The sequence below is a fragment of the Pteropus vampyrus genome, unplaced genomic scaffold (genome assembly GCF_000151845.1).
Source record: "Pteropus vampyrus isolate Shadow unplaced genomic scaffold, Pvam_2.0 Scaffold223, whole genome shotgun sequence".
Taxonomy (NCBI): Eukaryota; Metazoa; Chordata; class Mammalia; order Chiroptera; family Pteropodidae; genus Pteropus; species Pteropus vampyrus.
This window is the reverse complement of record NW_011889004.1, coordinates 702,572-721,434: the sequence shown is the minus strand read 5'-3', so window position 1 is coordinate 721,434 and position 18,863 is coordinate 702,572. Positions and strand designations below refer to the sequence as shown.

The 18,863-nt window shown below is 48.0% G+C and overlaps 1 protein-coding gene and 3 pseudogenes across 3 annotated transcripts in view; 2 read left to right on the top strand and 2 right to left on the bottom strand.

Annotated features, from left to right (window-relative positions):
* Positions 1-18,863, bottom strand: part of TBC1D10A (TBC1 domain family member 10A) — a 29,823-nt gene that overhangs the window by 7,080 nt on the left and 3,880 nt on the right. For 2 of the 3 annotated variants that reach the window (XM_011373327.2, XM_023538444.1), the window contains exon 2: positions 3,886-3,985. In XM_011373327.2, the coding sequence (XP_011371629.1) occupies positions 3,886-3,985 (100 nt within the window). Of the gene's footprint in view, positions 1-2,036; positions 3,837-3,885; positions 3,986-18,863 lie in introns of those variants that run through there. The other variant, XM_023538445.1, reaches the window with a different exon arrangement.
* LOC111747468 lies at positions 6,397-6,512 on the bottom strand (annotated as a pseudogene).
* Positions 9,731-9,848, top strand: LOC111747471 (annotated as a pseudogene).
* LOC111747459 lies at positions 12,379-12,497 on the top strand (annotated as a pseudogene).

The following is an 18,863-nucleotide window of genomic DNA, read 5'->3' as shown; positions in this document are numbered from 1 at the left end:
CAGCCACTCTGCTGGGACTTGGCAGGCCTTCGGTGAGCACATTATCAAGAGCAGAAAAGGGAAGAAAAGAAGACTTTCCTACTGTTGCTACAATGCAGATCCTACGATTGGGGGTGTGACTGCAATTAAATATGCTGCCACCAGGTGATGGCAGAGTCCCCACATCCCCTGATCCAGTGACAACACAGGTATTCCTGAGGTCTACCACAGAATTATGAATTTCTATCACTATTTTCTGAATCAAAATCAAACCATACAAGTTGGAGGAGCCCCATGGGATGTCACCAGGAAGGGATCTGCATGGGGCAAGGCACAGCTACAGCCACAGGGAGGGTAGCTCACAAAATGATCAAGAATGTAGCTGGCACTCTCAAGGGGGTGTTTGTTTAAGCGGTCACATAGCAGGACACAGCCAGCTTAGAGAAGAGAGATCTCAGCACAACTCAGAAGGAAGATGGGAGCTGATTACAATGGCTCCCTCTTTGTTTTGGTCAAGAATGCCTTCTCTTCTGCTCTCCCTGACCCTGAGCTCCCACGATCACCAGCCTGGAGCAGAGGCAGCTGGCCTGGGTGCTAAAATGGCACAGGTCTTTCCCACCACTCACAGACTGGTAGAGGTGAGAGAGGAAGTGTTTGAAAAGCTCATGACCCAGAGCTAGTGCTCAATTTATATGTCAGCTATTTTGATCAGAAAAAGGCTTCCACTGCCAAAACCCAGCCTGAAAAACTATCATGTCTCTTACAAATGGGAAAACTGAGGCAAAGAGTGGCAAAAATATTAGGGTCACATCATCGGAGGTGACTACACCATAGAGGACCCCACTATCTCCTAGCTACACCACACGGGCTGGAGGGATCCGGCCCCACGAAACTTTCCACTCCCCTATTCTCTTGGAGACCGGCAGGGAGGCAAGCTCCCCGTGGGCATGGAGCTGAATGAGTCTCTGAGGCAGCTACCCGGATCGTCCTCCTTGACCTCAAGGCCAAGGATCAAGAAGCGTGAGGGCGAAAGTAAAGAGGTGCCACTGCTAAAGAATGGGGCTGGGGTGATTGACACTCCCCTCAACCCCTGCACTAAGCAGCCTGGCCTGGAATGACACAGATGGGAGCTCAGGGCAGTGGGAAGGGCACCAAGATGTAGGTTTGAATACAGCACTTACCTTGATCTAATCACTTATCATTAATAGTAAGATAAGAATGATAATACCCAGGATTCTGTTAGAATGGGAACAAGACCATGCCTAGAAGTCTGTCTTCAATAAATGATGGCTTCCTCTCCACCCCTCTATCCCTGGAGGATTCCTGACAAAGAAGCCCTGGGGCTTTGGGCTCATACCTAACTTCCCTTCACCTGGAAACCCCCTCAAACAGTCCCATTACAAATTCTCAGAGGAGGGAACACAAAAAGCACAGCCTTCCTGATGACCAACACAAACAAGAGAAAACTTTCCAAGGGTCAGAGAGAGTCAAGAACCAGGAAGGAGACAGGCTGAAGGCAGTGGGGGAAGAGCAGAGTGGTGACAGGAGCCAAACTTAAGCTTCTGGGACTGCCTGCAAAGTGAAGGAGAGAAAAAGGGCAGAGGGAACTTCCCCCAGACTCTGGGAACAGTTTCCTGCTGCTGTGGGACAAGGGTCTCCTTAAGGAAACCACTTGGTTTGGACAGGTTTTGGCAAGGGATGCAGTATGACCGAGTCACAGACCCTTTAGGGTCTCCCTAGAGCCAAGCTCAGCAGAGCCGGCCCCTATATCATCACAGCCCCCTGTCACACTTGGCCTACCCCAGGGGAGCCCAGGAATACCTTCAGTGCACTGAGGTTCTCGAAGAGGCCCTATCCCCACTCAGACCCAAGGCTGGGGAGTGAGATCCAGGAGTTCTACTAGCCTTTCCTGCAATGGCCTCTGGAATCCTCCTCAGCACAGAGGCGCTAAAGAAGGCAATCTCCACCTGCCTGCTTTAGGGAGAAGGAAGTGGTGAGGATCAGTAAGGATAAAGCAAGAGAAAGTGCTCAGGCAAACAAAAAGCATAAGGGCTTACCATTCTCTGAAAAAATGCCTTGGGAAAAGAGGTCTCTGTGACTGTTGAGTGAGGCGACACCCTGCTTGCTGAACCCTTGCCAGGCCACAGCTTGAGCAGAGCCCTATGTGGGAAGACAGCGTTCCAGCCACAGGGCTGGGCCCGCCTCCTGGGGATTCAGGATGAGTCCAGGAGAAGTGCTGGGTCTGGACACATTTCCTGAAACAGGTATTGTCCTTCCTGTGCCATGACTTCCTCACTATAGGGAGAGCCCAAGCCTGCGCAGCCAGGCAGGAAAAGCTACCAGTGTGGCCACAGCTGAGGTGGCAGAAGTAGAACAGAGGGCTAGGGCCTCTGGGTAGGGTGGGGTGAAGCCTCCTGTGGTGGCCCCTGCTGAGCAAGGTAGCCCTCAGCCTCTAACCACAGTGCCAAGGAAGTGCAAAGGGGAAGAGGAAGTGGTAGTGTCTGCTCTGCTAAGAGGAGCTCTGCAAGGCTCCCTCTGGAATTCCCATTTGCAAGGGAGACTGTGGCAAGGCCAGAGCCACCAGTCACCACAACAGACAGTGGAGAGAGCTGAAGCCCAGGGTAAGACCCTGAGGAGTGAGGAAGCAAGAAAACAGACCCAGAGTCAGACAGGAGACAGTTGAGGAACAGCTGCCTTTAAAAAAAGATTTCAAAAAAAGGAGAAGATTAAGAGCTTTCTAATAAGCAAAAAAATGAGTGCCCCCAAACCCACAACAAACAGTAAGAAAGAGCCTAGGCTTAGAAGCACTTTTCTTCCCATGGGCCCAGGGCTTTATAGTCACCACCTCATAAGGTCATTGCAAGAGGACTATATTCCCACTTAACCAGGGAAACTGAGGCTGTAAGGGTAAAGTGATTCACCCAAAGTTCCACAGCTAGCCACTGGCATGAAGAGAGGAAGGCAGTGGGGCTGGGCCCAAGCCCATACCTGACCTTTGATCCTGAGCTCTCTGCTAGACCCTGTAGCCAGCTGTGCCACCCTGGACCACACCAGCATGTCAGCTGATGACAGTGAGCCAGAGGTTTTGCTCTCTGCACTGGGAACCTGTGTAGCAAGACCCCAGTTGTGAGGGCCTGGGCTGGCTCCCACTACGCCAAGGAGTAACTAGACCCTGCCAAGGTGGCCAAGGGCATCAACATATACACATAAGAATGGTGAGTAAGGACATTCCTCAGGGGCAGTGGACTTGAACAATAGCCCGACTTGAAAAGGCCCACTGGGTGTTTTCATTTTTATAAGACTATTAAACTGTGAAGTTACTTTTCTTTCTTTATGCTTTTGCCAGGAGAGGAAACTGAACAAATTCATTTAGAAGGTGAAGAAGTCCCCTTATTGTGATAGTGAAGAGTACAGGCACTAATATTAGACACCTGGGTTCAAATTTTGATTCTGCAGGTCATCCATTAAGTGGGGATACTATTACTACCAACCTCATTGGGGTGTTTTAGGTACATGGCAAGTGTTCAACACATGTCAGCTATTATTAGTATTATAAAGTCCTCCCTGATAGGTGGTAAGTGGCAATAAGGACTTCTGCCAGGAGGGGTGAAGAAGGAAAGCTGCCTATAAAGGCTTTAGGCTAAGAGGAGGACTCCAGGACAAAGTGTGAACAAGTCTGAAGTTATCTGGGAGGATCAAGTGAAGGCTAGGCCCTGCCCTCCCAACAGCTTCTGTTCCCATTTCAGAGCTGGTAGATGGGGCACACCTAAGGCAACTGGCAGCTGGAGAAGCCCTTACTCCTCCAAGCTGATGTAATTCCTCAGACTTTCTCTTTCGCCCCAGGCTACCAACTCCCAGCCCAAGGCCCAAGGCCCAAGGCCCAAGGCCCAAGGCCAGCCCCCTCACCTTTTTGTGCTTCTTGGCCATCCACTTGTCCCAGTTGTTGAGCATGTCCAGCCACTTGGACTCCCTCTGCCTCAGCACCTCCAGGGGGACTTCCTCCAGCCTGTGGAGCAGAGGGCAGGGTCCATCAGAGGTGCCAACAGAAGCAAAGGCCCTGGCTTAGGCCCCAGCCACCAGTCTGGTCAGACCAACTTTCTTCCTCCTGCCCGCCATCCCTGTCATTTCTTTTGGGGCTGCTAACTCATGAACACCCTAACACAGAGGAAAGAAACTCTGACCCCACCCTGAAAAGCATAGGCCAGAGTGACACCAAGTTCAAGTGCCCACTCCTCCAATTTGTCAAGGGGTCAAGGGTCACTGTGCTTCCCTGAAGCAGAGGCCTGAGTGCCTGCATCTGTGCACCAAAGCAAAGCATTCCTGTCTTGGATCTGTCTTGATAAATAAGCCTCTTCAGAAGGCCTACGTGTAAGGTGCAGAGTTGGACGAAAAAACTAGTCAAACAGGTACAGAAATAACATGCTCACCTCTTCACTCCAGCAAAACTAGTTACTCATAGTTTCCCCAATTACATCCTGGACCTTTCCCATCTTTCAAAACTTGCTCATGCCAGTCCTTTTGCTGGAACACTCTCTAAGTTGTCTCTACCTATCACAATCCTACACACACATCAAAGTCTCATCAAATACCACTTGTATTTGTACATCTACTAACTAAGCAGCTATCACAGCTGTGTCAACATTGTTCCAGGGCCAGGGTCTCTGGGCAAGGCTGTGAGGACAAGAGCAAAGTCCTGGCCCTCATGGCGTTAACATTCTGCTAACACTGAATGCCCACTTGAGCTGGCGGAGAAAACACCTCAGCATGGAGACCCACCACCCCAGGCAGGCAGATGGGCACCAAAGCAGCTGAGACATGCTGGGACAGGAATCCCTGGCTTTGCCAGCAGGCGCTTCATATGAGCGGGCTTCCTCTATGAAATGAGTCCCTGGGAACTCATGAGTTCACCTAACTGAGGGGCAAAGAGAAAGAGGAGACTATCATTTGTAGGCTGGATATTTGCATATGCTTTCCTATTTAGTCTAAAGCAATATTGGTAAAATAACAAAATGCGTGTGTGCACCTCTCTACAAACACACTCTTCTTAAAGTTATTATTTTTTTAAAGTTATTTTTAAAGTGGTAGATTATAGATCTTTTCAATTTCTTTTTTTTGTGCTTATGGGTATTTTCCCCCATTTAAAAAAGTGCTTGACAGTATTGAGAGGTAAGATATCCAGAGGTTATCTTGTTCAGTCAAACAGCAAATCAGTGGAAAAACCCAGCCTCAAATCCAAGTCAGATCCTAGCCAAGAGCCTGCATTCAGTGCTGCCTGACCTCCCAGAAAGGAGTGCAGAGTCGAAGGCACTGAGGCAGCTGGGAGGAGGCTCTCAGGAACAGGACATTGTGGGGTTACCGCTTGGCCCAGGCCACAATTCTGATTCTCTATGCCGGAAGGAAATGCACTGCTATGACTTTTACTGGTTGGAAGAGCAGAGGGAGGGGCCCTGGCAGAGCAAAGGCCTCTGAGACACAAAAGGGCAGGTCCTCTTCTTCAATGCAATTTTTCTGGGGGAAGTGCACAAGCCTGAGAGTAGCCTCAGAGCTGAACAGCTGAGGGACAACAGCCTGGGGCAAACTGCCCCCCCTACATACACACACACACACTGACACTGGTCTTAAACTTCTGACCCTCTCACTACCTAGAGACAAAACCAAGGCATGAGGACACTCTCTTACCCTCCTTGAGAGGGAAAAAGCAGGGACCACACCTTTAGATCAGGTAATTTACAAAAGGGCATGTGTCTCCAGGCAACCTCCAAACATCCAGAGAAACCAAAGAACCACAAATCACAGGGCATGTTGCCTTCCACACCTACAAAGCACTTGATTATACAAGTTAGGGGATGAGCCTTCTAGTTAACTAAATGAAAGGGAGTACCCACACTGAGTCAACAGGAAGTTCTGGCAGTTATGGATGTGGATATCTGATCCAAACCCCCCATTAAGCAGATGAGAAAACTAAGGCTCATAGAGGGCAAGGCTTTCACCTGAGATTACCAGTTTCCAAAGAATTCCCATGTGATTAAACACATGCCCATTTGACACTATTTGACACCTCAAACTTCAAACCTTTGTTGATAAAATCTGATTGCAGGGCCTCAGAGATACCCATTCTCCCAAATGCACATACACAGGGGAACACGATCCAGTTCAGTGGGTTTTTTTTTTTTTTTTAACTGATGCCAGATAACAGCTTTGGCAGTTTCAAAGCCCCAACATCAAACCTCAAACCGGAATTTCAATTGGGTACAAAACAAACGATCATACTTCCTAGATTCTAAGACACTACTGATTTTAAGCTACACCATCAATGTGGCAAGATCTTTTCAGACACATGCAAAATATCTACCACTTTAAATGTAACATGTTGATTGAAAGATTCCATTTTGATTTTTAATGATTTTTTTTTTTTTATGCCTACAGCACCTGGTTTTCCTAGGTGGTCTCCCATCCAAGTACTAACCAGGCCCGACCCTGCTTAGCTTCTGAGATCAAACATCGGGCTTGTTCAGGGTGGCATGGCCGTAGACCATGGACTGTGGCTCCACTGGGGCGTGAACCCAGGACCTTCTGCGTGTAAAGCAGACATGCTAACCGCTGCACTATGGAACCACGTCCCTATTTTGATTTTTAAAGGCTTAAACTGGGAAAATTTTGAGGAAATATGGTCATTTGAATGGCTTCTCCTCCAAAAGCAGAGGAGTTTAACCCACCTGGAGATGGTGACAAAGAAGACAATGGAGGTCTAGCTGTACCCAGCACTCAGCACCTCATGTGCTCTCTAACGGCGGACAGACTTCTCTTTATGCACAGGATATGCTCCTGAAGAGTTATATGTTACCCACTTTTTAAAATTCAGAAGGTTCATGTATCCTTCAGGCTAGTCAGTTAGGACCTCAGAAGGCATCTGATACAGGATGCTAACATAGGAACCTCTTCTATAACAGGCAAGTGCCTTGCCCTCTCTGAGCCTCAGTTTCCCTATATGACTGGATGGCCTGCATTGTGAATTGACACACAAAGGATGCCCAGAAAGGAGCCATGAGATGAAGTTGAGGTCAGGGTGTCCCTACAAACAGCATAATAGTGTAGAGGCCCTGAGGTAGCTTCCTCCTGACAGTAGAAGGAGAGAGCATAAGCCAGTTTCTAGTGACAGGGAAGCTAACCAGGTGGCCAGTTTAAGAGACCAAATGGCCTATGGGGGATACTTCAGGTGTGAGGGCTTCACTCACCCCTTCATAAAACCCTTTCCTTAAGGTGGCCGGAGAGATTCTCTGCAACCAAAAGAACTTAGTGAGAATTGTCTCCAGTGGCCAGCCTCTGCTGGAATGCCTCCAGGGATGTGGCCTCATTATCTCCAGGTGAAGCCACCCCATTGTTGGTTTCAAACTGTTAAAACTTTCTTCCCTATGTAATGCCAAAATTTTCCTGGTACTTTCTTCCTATAATCTCAACACCTCCTTTTAAGGCTACACAATTCTCAGTCAGACCAGTCTAATACCAGGTATATACATGCTTATTTATCCTTTGTCATTCATCCATTCCTACCTGGAATACTCTTTCTTCTCCCCTCTCTAAGTCACAGTAACCCTTTCAGGGCCCAATACAATAATAAAAACCACAACTTCAACGATAACAGCAGAAATAGTAGTTACCATTTGTATATTATTTACTATTTGCCAATTTCTTTCTAAATGTTTTATATACATTAATTCATGTACACATCATAATAATGCTAACATAATATAATTCACTACATTACAGCCATGTAGCAGTAAGTGACAGAGCTGGGACTCAAACCCAGGCCTGCCTAACTCCACAGCCCTTGCTCCAGACCTTTGCACTACACCCTACAAGTCAAGCCCTCAGCCCCGACACCTGCTCAGATCTCATTAACGGTCTTCAAACCTGAAGACCTTCATCCTGACTTAGAACACCATTTCTCAAAGTTATTAAGATACAGTAAGAAATACATTTTATACTGAGATTTTGTACACATACATCTACATATATAACTGAAATAAATTTTATGAAACAATTTACTCTTACATGTACTCATATATTTTCAGTTTAATTTTATATTATTCTACTCAATTTCTTTTTTTAAATGCTCATCACGATCTCCTGAAATTAATTTTAGCACTAATTCATTAATGAATCAAGACATGAAGTCTGAAATGAGTACTTCATTGCAATTTGCTCATATTGCTTGGCACTGTCTCTCCCTATTGGATTGGGTCTTAAACTTCTATAACTCCCACCATGTATCTCACAGGTGTTCAACACGTGCTTGCCTGGTTTTCACCATGACATCATTACTTACATCTGCATTGCACTGAGAGGTACAAGCCATTGCTGCGTATAGCAACTTTATTTATGTCCCTAAAAGCCCAGTGAGGTGGGTTCCTCATAGATTAATTACTATTTCCATTTGGCCCATGAGAAACAACCCAATCAAAGAGGTTGTATGACTTGGGCAAAGTCACAAAGCTAATAAATGGCAGTACCAGGGCTTACCCTCTGCCACAGTGACTCAAGCACTGCTTCTGACTCCCCTGGGAAGGCTGTGGGGAAATCAAGACCCTTCTAAAGATGCTAGCATGGGGCTCTATCTCTGGCCCCCAAACCCTTAGAGACAGTCTAATCCCCTCCTCCAGGGTTCTGACTATCCTGGTGAGTGATCTGCCCACACCTAGCAATGCTTGAGAAGGCCAATATGCTGAATGAGCACAGCTTGCAAGCACAACCTCAGCTGGAGACAGCAAGCATGGACAATGTACCATTTGCCAGCTGCACCCTCCAGAAGGACAGCAGCACAGAGGAGACAAAGGTGGGAAGGCAGGGAGCCCCTGATTCCAGATTCTGTCTGACTTTCGGGCTGAGCTAGGCTTAGCTGTATTATGTCATGCCATGGCCCCCTCCATGCTCTGTAGACTCCCAGTTCCCTAGCCTTCTCCCCAAACCCAGAAACTGGGGGCTTCCAAGAGCTCAAAAGGCCAAGACCATTTCCCAAGGTTACTGAGACCACAGGTTAGGGCTCTCACTCTCCTTTGTCCTTCTAGCTATCCACTTTCTGCCCAAGCACACCTCAGTCCCTCTGGTTGGCAGACTCAGTCAGGTATGGTCCCCGACCCTATATCCCCTTTATGCGATGATAGAAGATAAATCTTGGTCCCAAGGAACCAGTCTAAGCCATTCCTCCAAGTTTCACTCTTCAAACCACCCCAAAAGAAGAAAAACACAGCCCCAGCAGAAAGCCCACAGTCATAGAACACAAGATAGATCCTCCTCATCTCAACCACCGGGAAGGCCAGGTGGTACCGGTATGGAGGACAGTGAACAGAGTGGGGAACTCAAAGCCTACCAACCTAGGTTTCCATTCCAGATCTTCCACCTGGGAGGCCATGGGCAAAATACTTGCCCTGCTTAAGTCTCAACATCTTTATCTTTAAGTGGGACCATAACAAACATCTCACATTTTATAGGACTGCAATGAGGAATAAATGTATGTAATGGCCCAGACTGGTGGGTGGCCAGCAAATGGTATTTGCAGCTTACCTCACACTTTCACACCCATTTTCTCACCTGACTGGTCCATATACATAGCTGCATACACATGTGGCAGGGCAGAATTATCCCCATTTTACCCATGAAACAACTGAGGCCTCAAGACATTAAGTAATTTACTCAATGACCCACAGACTGTAACTCCTGGCTTCTGATCTCAGCTCTACCACTTTATGGTTGTGTCTATGGCCATGCAACCTTGAACTAGCCAGATCCGTCTGATCTCGGAAGCTAAGCAGGGTCGGGCCCGGTTAGTACTTGGGTGAGAGATCACCTAGGAAGACCAGGTGCTGTAGGCATAAAAAATAAGGGATTGTAAGCTGACAAGGTCCTTGCAATCGGTGAGGTCAACCAAGGGTTGCCTCGCCTAAAAAAAAAAAAAAAAAGGGGAAGTCCACTTTATGGTTGTGTGAAAGGGGCAGGCTGTTCCACTCTCTGAGCCTCTAGATCCCCACCTGTAATATGAAGGATAGGCCACCTCCTCAGAGGGCAGGGGTAAAGATCACATGAGGCAGTAGGAGTTGACACATTTCTAGCACTGGCCATGTACTAGCTCTGCCATGCACTACATAGGCACACAATTCCCCAAAGAGGTAGCTTTGCTATCTCCATTTAATAGACAAGAAAACTAAAGCTCAGCATGGGTTAGTAATCTGCCCAAGTTTACACGGCCTGGAAGTGGAAAATGCCATTTGAGCACTAAACTATGCAATAAAGAGAAAGTGCCCCACATGTAACACCGCCTCAATACCTGTCACTTTCCCTTCCCTCTTCTTCACCACCCATTAGAGAACTACCTCCCTCTGTGCTAAGGGCAGAAGTGAACAACATGAAAATGTGGAAAATTGGGAAGTGGATGTGCAGAGAGAATATGGCCAATCGCAGATCCAGGAACAACAGGGTGGGGGAGCTCCCCCTCCTCCACTTAGAGCAGGAAAAAGAAGTGAGGATAAATAAAAAGCTGACCTACTTTGCACATTGAGTAAAAACTTCTGGAGTTCATTAACCTAAGAGGTAGCAATGACTAAAAGTATAAATAGCTTTTATGCCAGCTCCATAATAACCAATGATAGGAAACTGGAATGCAAGAGATGGTGGGTTGGTGGTGTGCAAATTGCCAACAGTCAAGGCTGGGAGGCCTGTGAGATCACCCAGTGAGTCCACGCCCACTCTCCCCACCCTACCCCAACAGCCAAGGAGGCCTGTAGTCCAGAGGATAAGCGATCTGCCCAAGGTCACACTGTGAGTCAGTGTGGAAAAAGAAAATGGTCAGTAACGGCCTGGCAGCCTCTGGCTTGAAGGTAGGGCCAATATCTAGGTTCCCTGTCTGGATAAGAGAGAGTCTGCTTACTTCACTCTCCCTCACACCCAATGCAAGCTAGTTCTGGGCCTGCCTCCTTTTCCCATAAGGAATTCCCTGGCTTTGCTCCTTCCAGCCTTGGGTCAGTGCACAATGGTAAACAGGTTCTCTCCACCCTTCACTGGCCCCGGTGCCCTGGGCCTCTGCCCAGTTCTCCACTCAGCGCAGCTCCACCCCCTGCAATTCAGAGGGAAGAAATGATTCCTTCAGGCACGGGTCTTGCTGGCTCCAAAAAGCAAGAAATCCCTCCTCCCCCACTCCCACTCAGCTAGGGAAAGGCACCAACCGCAGCAGAAACCCCCAGGGCAATTCTCCCTGACAACTGCAAAAAGGCATGGAGACTATTCTGAACAGAAGACATCCCTTCCTCAAGCCCCAACCCCTAACAGGAAAAGTAATGCTTGAAATTCCCAGGCCAGCAACTGGGTCCTCAGATCACAATCTTACTGTGGGTACCCACGGCCACCCTGACTCAAATATAGCCCCCTCACGCATCCTTACCAAATTGCTAGATCTTATTGATACATCTTACCAAATTAGTCTTGACTCACTGCTTACATAAGTCCCACTTCCGCCCGGACTCCTTCAAGGCTCCCTACTGCCCTCCTTGTCCAACAGAAACCTCAGGCCCTCCTATTCCCTCTAAACAGCCCTCTTTTTCCCCTAGCCCTTTCTCTAGGAGGCCCTCTTTCTGCACTGCCTTCCCTCACTCCTACCCCCACTCTTACTCAGTCCCACTCATCTTCTCAGGCCTCATTCAGAACTCCCTCTCATCTCTACAAAGCCTTTCCTAACTACTCCAGGGACAGAACACAATCAGCACCTCATTATATTCCATACACATCTCTCTAGAGTCTGTGTTCCAGACTCTGAATCTACAAAAATGAAAATATACAGCCCCTGTCCTTGAGGAGGTCAATCTGGCGAGACAGAAGGGTAAGTAAATAACTAGCATACATAGAAATGCTATCACAAAAGCATGTAGAAGGTTCTAGGAGACTGCAAGAAGCCCCTAGGGTGGGGGTGGGGGTATTTAGGGAAAGCTTTAAAGGGGAGCTGACTTTTGAGATGGTCCTTTGAAGGGTGATAGGAAGCTGCCAGGGTAAGGAAGGAGAAAGGGCACACCAGGCGGAAGACCTAGTATGAGTAAGCACAAGTTAATAGAAAAGGGCCTGACTTGTTAGAGGAATGTGAGCAGTCCAGTGGAGCCAGTAAGGCTTCTCTACCTGACTGTCTGCTCTGCTGAGGCAGCAATCCACAAGGTCATTCCTGGAGGGCAGAGGCTCTGCCTGTCTCATTCTCTGCAGTGTGTCCTGGCCCTAGAACAGAGCCTGGAACCTAGCTGGTGCTCAATAAACGTGTATTGCCTACTTCATTAGCTTTGTGACCCTGACTCAGGTACTCTGAGTTTCAATTTTCTCCTCAGGGAGATGGGAATTCTGTCCTCTACCTTAAGATCAGGTGGGCAAGTCTACAGCCATGCCACTCTGAACAAGCCCAATCCCGTCTGATCTCAGAAGCTAAGCAGGGGCGGGCCTGGTTAGTACTTGGATGGGAGACTACCTAGGAAGACCAGGTGCTGTAGGCATAAAAAATAAAAAATAAGGGATTGTAAGCTGACGAAGTCTTTGTAATCTATGAGGTCAACCAAGGGTTGCCTCGCCTAAAAGAAAAAAAAAAGATCAGGTGGCTAAAGCACAGACAATGCTTGATAAAGGGCACTTCCTCTCTGACCTGATACCCACTCTAGATCTTCCAGATCTTCCCTGAAGCCCAGCACAGGGCTGAGGATAGATGTGCTTGATGATGGCCTTTTACAACATTATAATTCTAATATTCAATTAACGTAAATGAATGTCTGTTATAACACTTACCAGGCACTTGCTATGCACCAGACATGGTGCTCAGCACTTAACTTACATTATTCCATTTAATCCTGACAATAGCCCAGGAGATAGGTTCTCTACTTATCTCTCTCTCTACAGATGAAGAAACTCAGGTTTTCAGCAAGCCAGTAAACTATCCAAGGTCTAGGGTGAGCAGAGGACAGTTCTGGGAGGTAAATCTGCCCTGCTCTGCTGCCACTCTGTCACTCATCTCCAGCACTAAGTGCTGTCTACCAGGTTGGGTGGGCACAAGCCTTGATCCCAGGGAGCTTGGAGCTTAGTAGAATCAGAGCCATAAACTGTGTGATGCTTGGCAACTCATTTTACCCTTCTGGGGTTTGGTGTCTGCCTCTGAAAAATGGGGATTACAATGATAACTAAGTCTCACAGAATTAAATGAGGTGATGTCAGTGAAAACCTGGTCCACCATGCAGGCTCTTATGTGAAATGGCATTACCATGTGACTACACTGGAAGGATAGGGGCAGGTCACTCAGAGGCAGGACAGGAAGCCCGGAATGAAAAGTCTACAAAGAACACAGAATGGTGGTGGTAATAAGAAGCAAACTGTGACTCTTTCCCCAAATGACTACCACTACCCAGGAGGGCACAGGTCCCAGGCAGCCCTATGGTTGCATGCAGTGAATTGAATCTTTTAGGAGACCCATCTCTTCTCACTTCTGCTTTATTGTCACAGGCCAAGAAGGAAGATCAAGGCCTTCAGAGTCAGGGTCACCTGAAGACTCTGTTCCAAATGACTCAATGAGGAACTGATAGGGGGATTCCCAAACTGCCCTGGCAGGCCAGAAAGCTCCAGACCACAAGCTGAGTGGTACTGGTTCCTGCCTTCCTCCTAAAGCCTAAGGGTGAGTGGGCAGCAGAGCACATGAGATAATCTGGATCTTCATATCCACGCTCTCTTGTTCTCTTACCATTATGCCAAAGGCCTGAAGTGAACCTCAGAGTATAATTGACACTCAAATTATAATAGCCACCATGTACCATGGAGCCCATACTTTGTGGCAGATACTGTGCTGGGTGCTTTGCCAACATCGCCTGCTTTAATCCTCATAACACCCCCTCTCCCAATGCCACCACCTGGCCCATTTACAAACTCAGAGAGGTCACGTGGCTAGAAAGTGACAGAGCCAGTACTTGAAGCCAGGTCTGCTAGTGTCTTGAACCCAGGCTCCCCCAGGCTAAATTTAGGTTCTCTTTTGTGAAACCAAGACAGGGAAGGAAAGGAAAGCAGCAGCATTCCCCAAAAGTGGCTGACTGGGAAGGATCACTTCTGGACATACAGAGTCCAGGGCCCAGAGAGCACTGAGGAGGAACGAGTGTTCTCCACACTCTGTTCCTAGGCCCCCTCACTACCCATCTGCTTCTGCCTTGTCTTAGGGTACATGGAAGGGCTGTGTGTGAAGAACTGGGACAGAAATTGTGCCATCTATCATAATAACTCAGCAACAAAAACAACTAGAGAAGCTATAGACTATGAGAAGTATAGACATTTGGGGCTGAGCTGAACTCCTAATGCTGGGACAGGGAGCGGGAAGAGAGGGCACACAGGAGCCACTGGCTCTGGTAAATGAAAAATTGGGAAAGAGGAGTCCTAGGTTCCAGGCCCAGTTCCATCACTTGCTCAGCCTCAGTTTCCTTGTCTACAAACAGGGTAAAATAAAACTTACCCTACTGACTTCCCATTGTTCCTGTAAGGATGACTGCAAGGCAATGGGAATGAAAAGACCAAAGAGCTGGACAAATCAAAGTATCCTTTGATTTGATTATACTCTTAAAGACATGAGGGCCACCAATCTTAAACACAGAGAGCAATACTCTCACAAGAGGAATGGAAGCATTGGCCTCTGTAGGTTGCTGTGACAACTCCTTTTACTTGTGTGGTACTTTATAAAGCTTCTCAGAGCACTTTTTGTATGCTCCAAGGTCAGTCTCAGAATGTTAGAAGCAGACCAGCTCTTCAGCATCATCCCATTAAAACTGACTTAGTTTATATCTGAGGGAAACTGAAGTTTGGAAAGATAGATTAAGCAACTTTCTCAAGGTCACACAGCAAGTTAGGGGCCCAGTAAGGCCCAGGACTCAAGTCTTCTGACCCCTGTATTGCAGTCTGCTTACACTATGCTCCTAATCTAGTTATCTCATTTGATCCTCACAATCCTTTCATATGCAGGTCATGCCTTTAACTACTTGTTGAAAGTCTGACTTCCCTGCTAGTAAGTTCTGGGAGGGCAGGACCAGGTCTGTATCCCCTGAGCCTAGCACATGGCTGCACACATAGTAAGTGCTGGATGAAAAACAGGAGCGTTAGCCCCAAGGTCAGGTGAGGGGACATGCCTAAGTCACACACCACAAAAGTCAGTGGTGGAGCTGGCACCCCTGTGCCTGGTTCAGAGCGTTTTCCCACTACTAGCCAAAATCCACATTTCCAGCCAGAATATCTCATCTCTGAGAAACAGTTGGTGGTGCCCCTGGGTGCTGAGGGGTTCACCTTCTCTTAAGTACTGGACTTGCTTCCACCCATCCTAGCTGAGGCACCAGCTCCAGAAACAGAAGACTCAAGCGAGCCCTCAGCTACTATCTGCCTGCCTTGATCAGCTAATGGTATGCCCAAAGCCCCAGCTGCACGCCACCCTAAGGTAGGTTTTCCATGCCCTTAAAACTTACTCCTCTCTCCCTACAGCCTTCCTTGCCATCCAATATGTTTACTGGGCAGAGACCACAAAGCTCAACACCACTCATCCCACCCCACACCCTCCCAATCAGGCCAGCTAACCCGCTGTCCTATTGGAGAAAAACAAAGAACTCCTTGATGTGCCCTGGGCATGCCAGCCATGCCAGACACCTTGGGGAGTCCAGGGCTGTGACAAATCAGAGTCAACAGCAGCTTATTACTTCAGAGGAAGGCCACAGCTGGCCTTCTCTCCTTGTAGCCGGAAGGCACTAGCAAGGGTTCTGTGACAGTCCAGGGCTGCTTTGGCCTGTCCCAAGCCTTCTTAACTCCCCATCAGTCCGCATAGTCAGTCAGGCACCATGCCCTCTTCATAACTCTTCAGACCTCTTCCAGGCCTCTCCATAGCCTTTCTGGGCTATTCCAAACTCTCTCAACTAGTTTCATTGCTTGTGGTCTGGCTCCTCTTTATGCCATCTCCCATTCCAGCACCAGAATGATCTCGACGAAACACAGAAAGTCTGTCTGACATTCAAGGCTAGGCACAGTCTGCCCAACCTACTTTCCTAGTCTACCCTTGCTTTACATCATCCTTCTGCCTCCTGCTCTACTTGTAACCTCTGCATACCACATTTCTCAAACAGCTGGCTTCTGGGAGGACTTTGTACAGGGGTTCCCTCCCATCCAATAGAATGCCTTTCTTTGCTCCTTCTGAGGCCTGGATCAAATGCCACTTCTTTTTTCTGGGCTCCTATAGGTGGAGCTGGCTGCTTCTTACATATATTTCCAAGACAACCACATACCTCAATTATAGCCTTTATTGCTCAACATCATAATGATTTGTGTGTGGTTCTATTTTCCAACAAATCTATGAAACACTGAGGGCAACAAGACACAGATGTCTTGTTTGATTTTGTATCCCTTGTCACAATCACAGGGGCTGGCAGAGTAGGTGCTCAATAAGTGTTTGGTAAATAAGCTTTCTGCTAAGATGGATAAACTGGCAAAAGTAAGCCTTGGCTTTCTCTCCCAGCCTCCTGAGTCTGCTGCCTACTTCCATACCTGAAAATCAGCAAAGAGCTAAACTGTGACAACCTCTGAGAAGCTGAACGGGGCATGGAATGAAGTAAAGTAGGGTGGGATGGAAAAGGGAGAGAAAGATGAAATAAATCTAAAGTTGGCAGCTGCCCTGAAATCCTGGACGGGGGGCTTCTAAGCCAGTGAAGCATCAGAAGCATCAGTTGCTCTGTCAGTGGAGCAGCCAAGACAGTTATCTCCCTGCAAGGGAGGGTCCCTGGGCCTAGGATAGCAGCATATTTGCCAGGGGCAGACAAATCAGCTAAAGGAGGCCTCCTCCTCATCAGATGTGGTGCCGGCAAGATAAAGAAAGTGATCAATTAACGCACTGGCAATGGGTAGATGATGGGAGGGTTCTGCTCTGGTGGGTAATGTATCCTGGCTAAGAGGTTCAATTGGCTTGGAGGACAGGCAGTACCATATAGCTGGAGTAGCAATGGGCTGAGTTAGATCTGGGATCTCCCTCTCCCTAACCTGGTTCCACAGTTAACTAACTGTAAGGCTTCTTCACACCTTGGGTTCCTCACCTGTACACAGAGCAAAATCCCTCCCTTACCTACACAGAAATGCTTCTTCCAAATGGTAGACTGGAGATTAAAGTCTGAAAGCCATTATGCAGTATTTTGGGATCAAGAGAAATGCAGTATGGACTCTGACTATGTGAAGGCTAGACAAGGCCTGATCTGGATATGCTTCCAGGGCCTCCCCAAGAATCTTTCTTCACTGAGTCTTCTCTGACTTGGCTGTCCATGGACTTTAACTGTACTGAGACCTGCCTTGCCCTCCACACTACGATAGGGAGGTAGCCAGGTTCCTGCTAACTCCTGTTCTGGGTGTGGAGGCCTCAGGGACTGGTGAGCACCTGGCACATTGCCTATTGCTACCTTAGCAAATCTTAGTCACTGGATTCAGGATTGAAAAACAGGTTCTAGTCCCAGTTCTGCCATTCACTAGCTGGCAAACCTCGGGTACTTCTCCAAACTTCAGAGTGCTCAACTACAGAATGGGGGTAACCACGCCTTTTAAAGTAAAGTGAGAGTTCACCAATGGTTAGGGTTCACTCCTGCCCACAGGGTATGGACCTCACTGACACTCATCATCACAACCAGAGATGAAAAGGAGAAAATGAAACACAGGACCACTAGCTACTCCAGTCTTGAAGAGGAGGAAGAACAGTCATTGGTTACCTACTACATGCCAGGCTCTTTTCAAACATCAGTTCATTTAAATCTCACAATAACCCTGCAAAGTCAGTATTATCATCATAACCATTTCACAGTGAAAAACAGGCTCAGAAAAGTGAAGCAACATGTCCAATGTCACAGGGACAGACTCCAGAGCTTGTGTGAGGAAGAAGCAGAGAGTACCTTCTTTCCTCCACCCCAGTGTAAACAGATTGGGTGGCTGGACCAGAGCCAGCCCTCACTGACCTTCTGGAGGTCCTGTTTCAGACTCAGATGCTGGGAGGACAAAACATCAAGCAGGCCCCACCACCTTATCTCTTTCCCACAGCTTAGGATTTCCTAACAGGCGGACAGACAGGCACCTTCCCAGGGCAGCAGCTGGTAAGCTGGCTCCCTTCTTCACCAAGTCAAGTCTTGTCTGAGGCTCTAGAACATCCCCTGGGCCACCAAACTGGATTTTCTTTTGAAGGTGGAGGAAAGGAAGGAGGAGAGAAAATGGAGGGCTTGTGGTCTAGAGTCACAGACCAGGGCCACACATGTGCAGTTGCCTCCTTCCAGATGGGCCACCCAGGGACCATTCCATTGCCAGCTCCATGCTCTCTTGGGAACTATAATAGTTCAAAAAAAGAGGATGCTCTGAGCAAACTGGAGGAGGTGGTGGGAAGGCAGGGCAGGCTCTGGTCTGCTAGGAGGGCCCTGGCCCTACCCCAACAAAAACTGGCATATACCAAACTATAAGGATGCCAATTAAGCCAGTTCTACGATGTCCAAAGTCATAGGACTGCCATAGTTGGCTAGGAGTAGTGGAGGGCCCAGGGGACAGGGGAACTGTATCAGCAGAAGACAACACTGCTATTCCAGATGTTTCTCCCTGGGCTCAACTCAGATCCCTCTTTCCCCTAACAGGAAGCCAACACCCACAAGATCCCAGAGAGCATAGCTCCTCACCTCATGTGGCCTGTTGCACTGAGCAGACTGAAGCTAGGTGGGAAGCTCCAGGCTCAGGAGGCTAGTCCTGGCAATTACATGGGAAAAGGAAAGGGAGGTCAGGGACCCACCTCTCTCAGACCATCTCCTTCAGGCCAAGAGACTTGGTATCTAATTGATATCCTTCTTTCC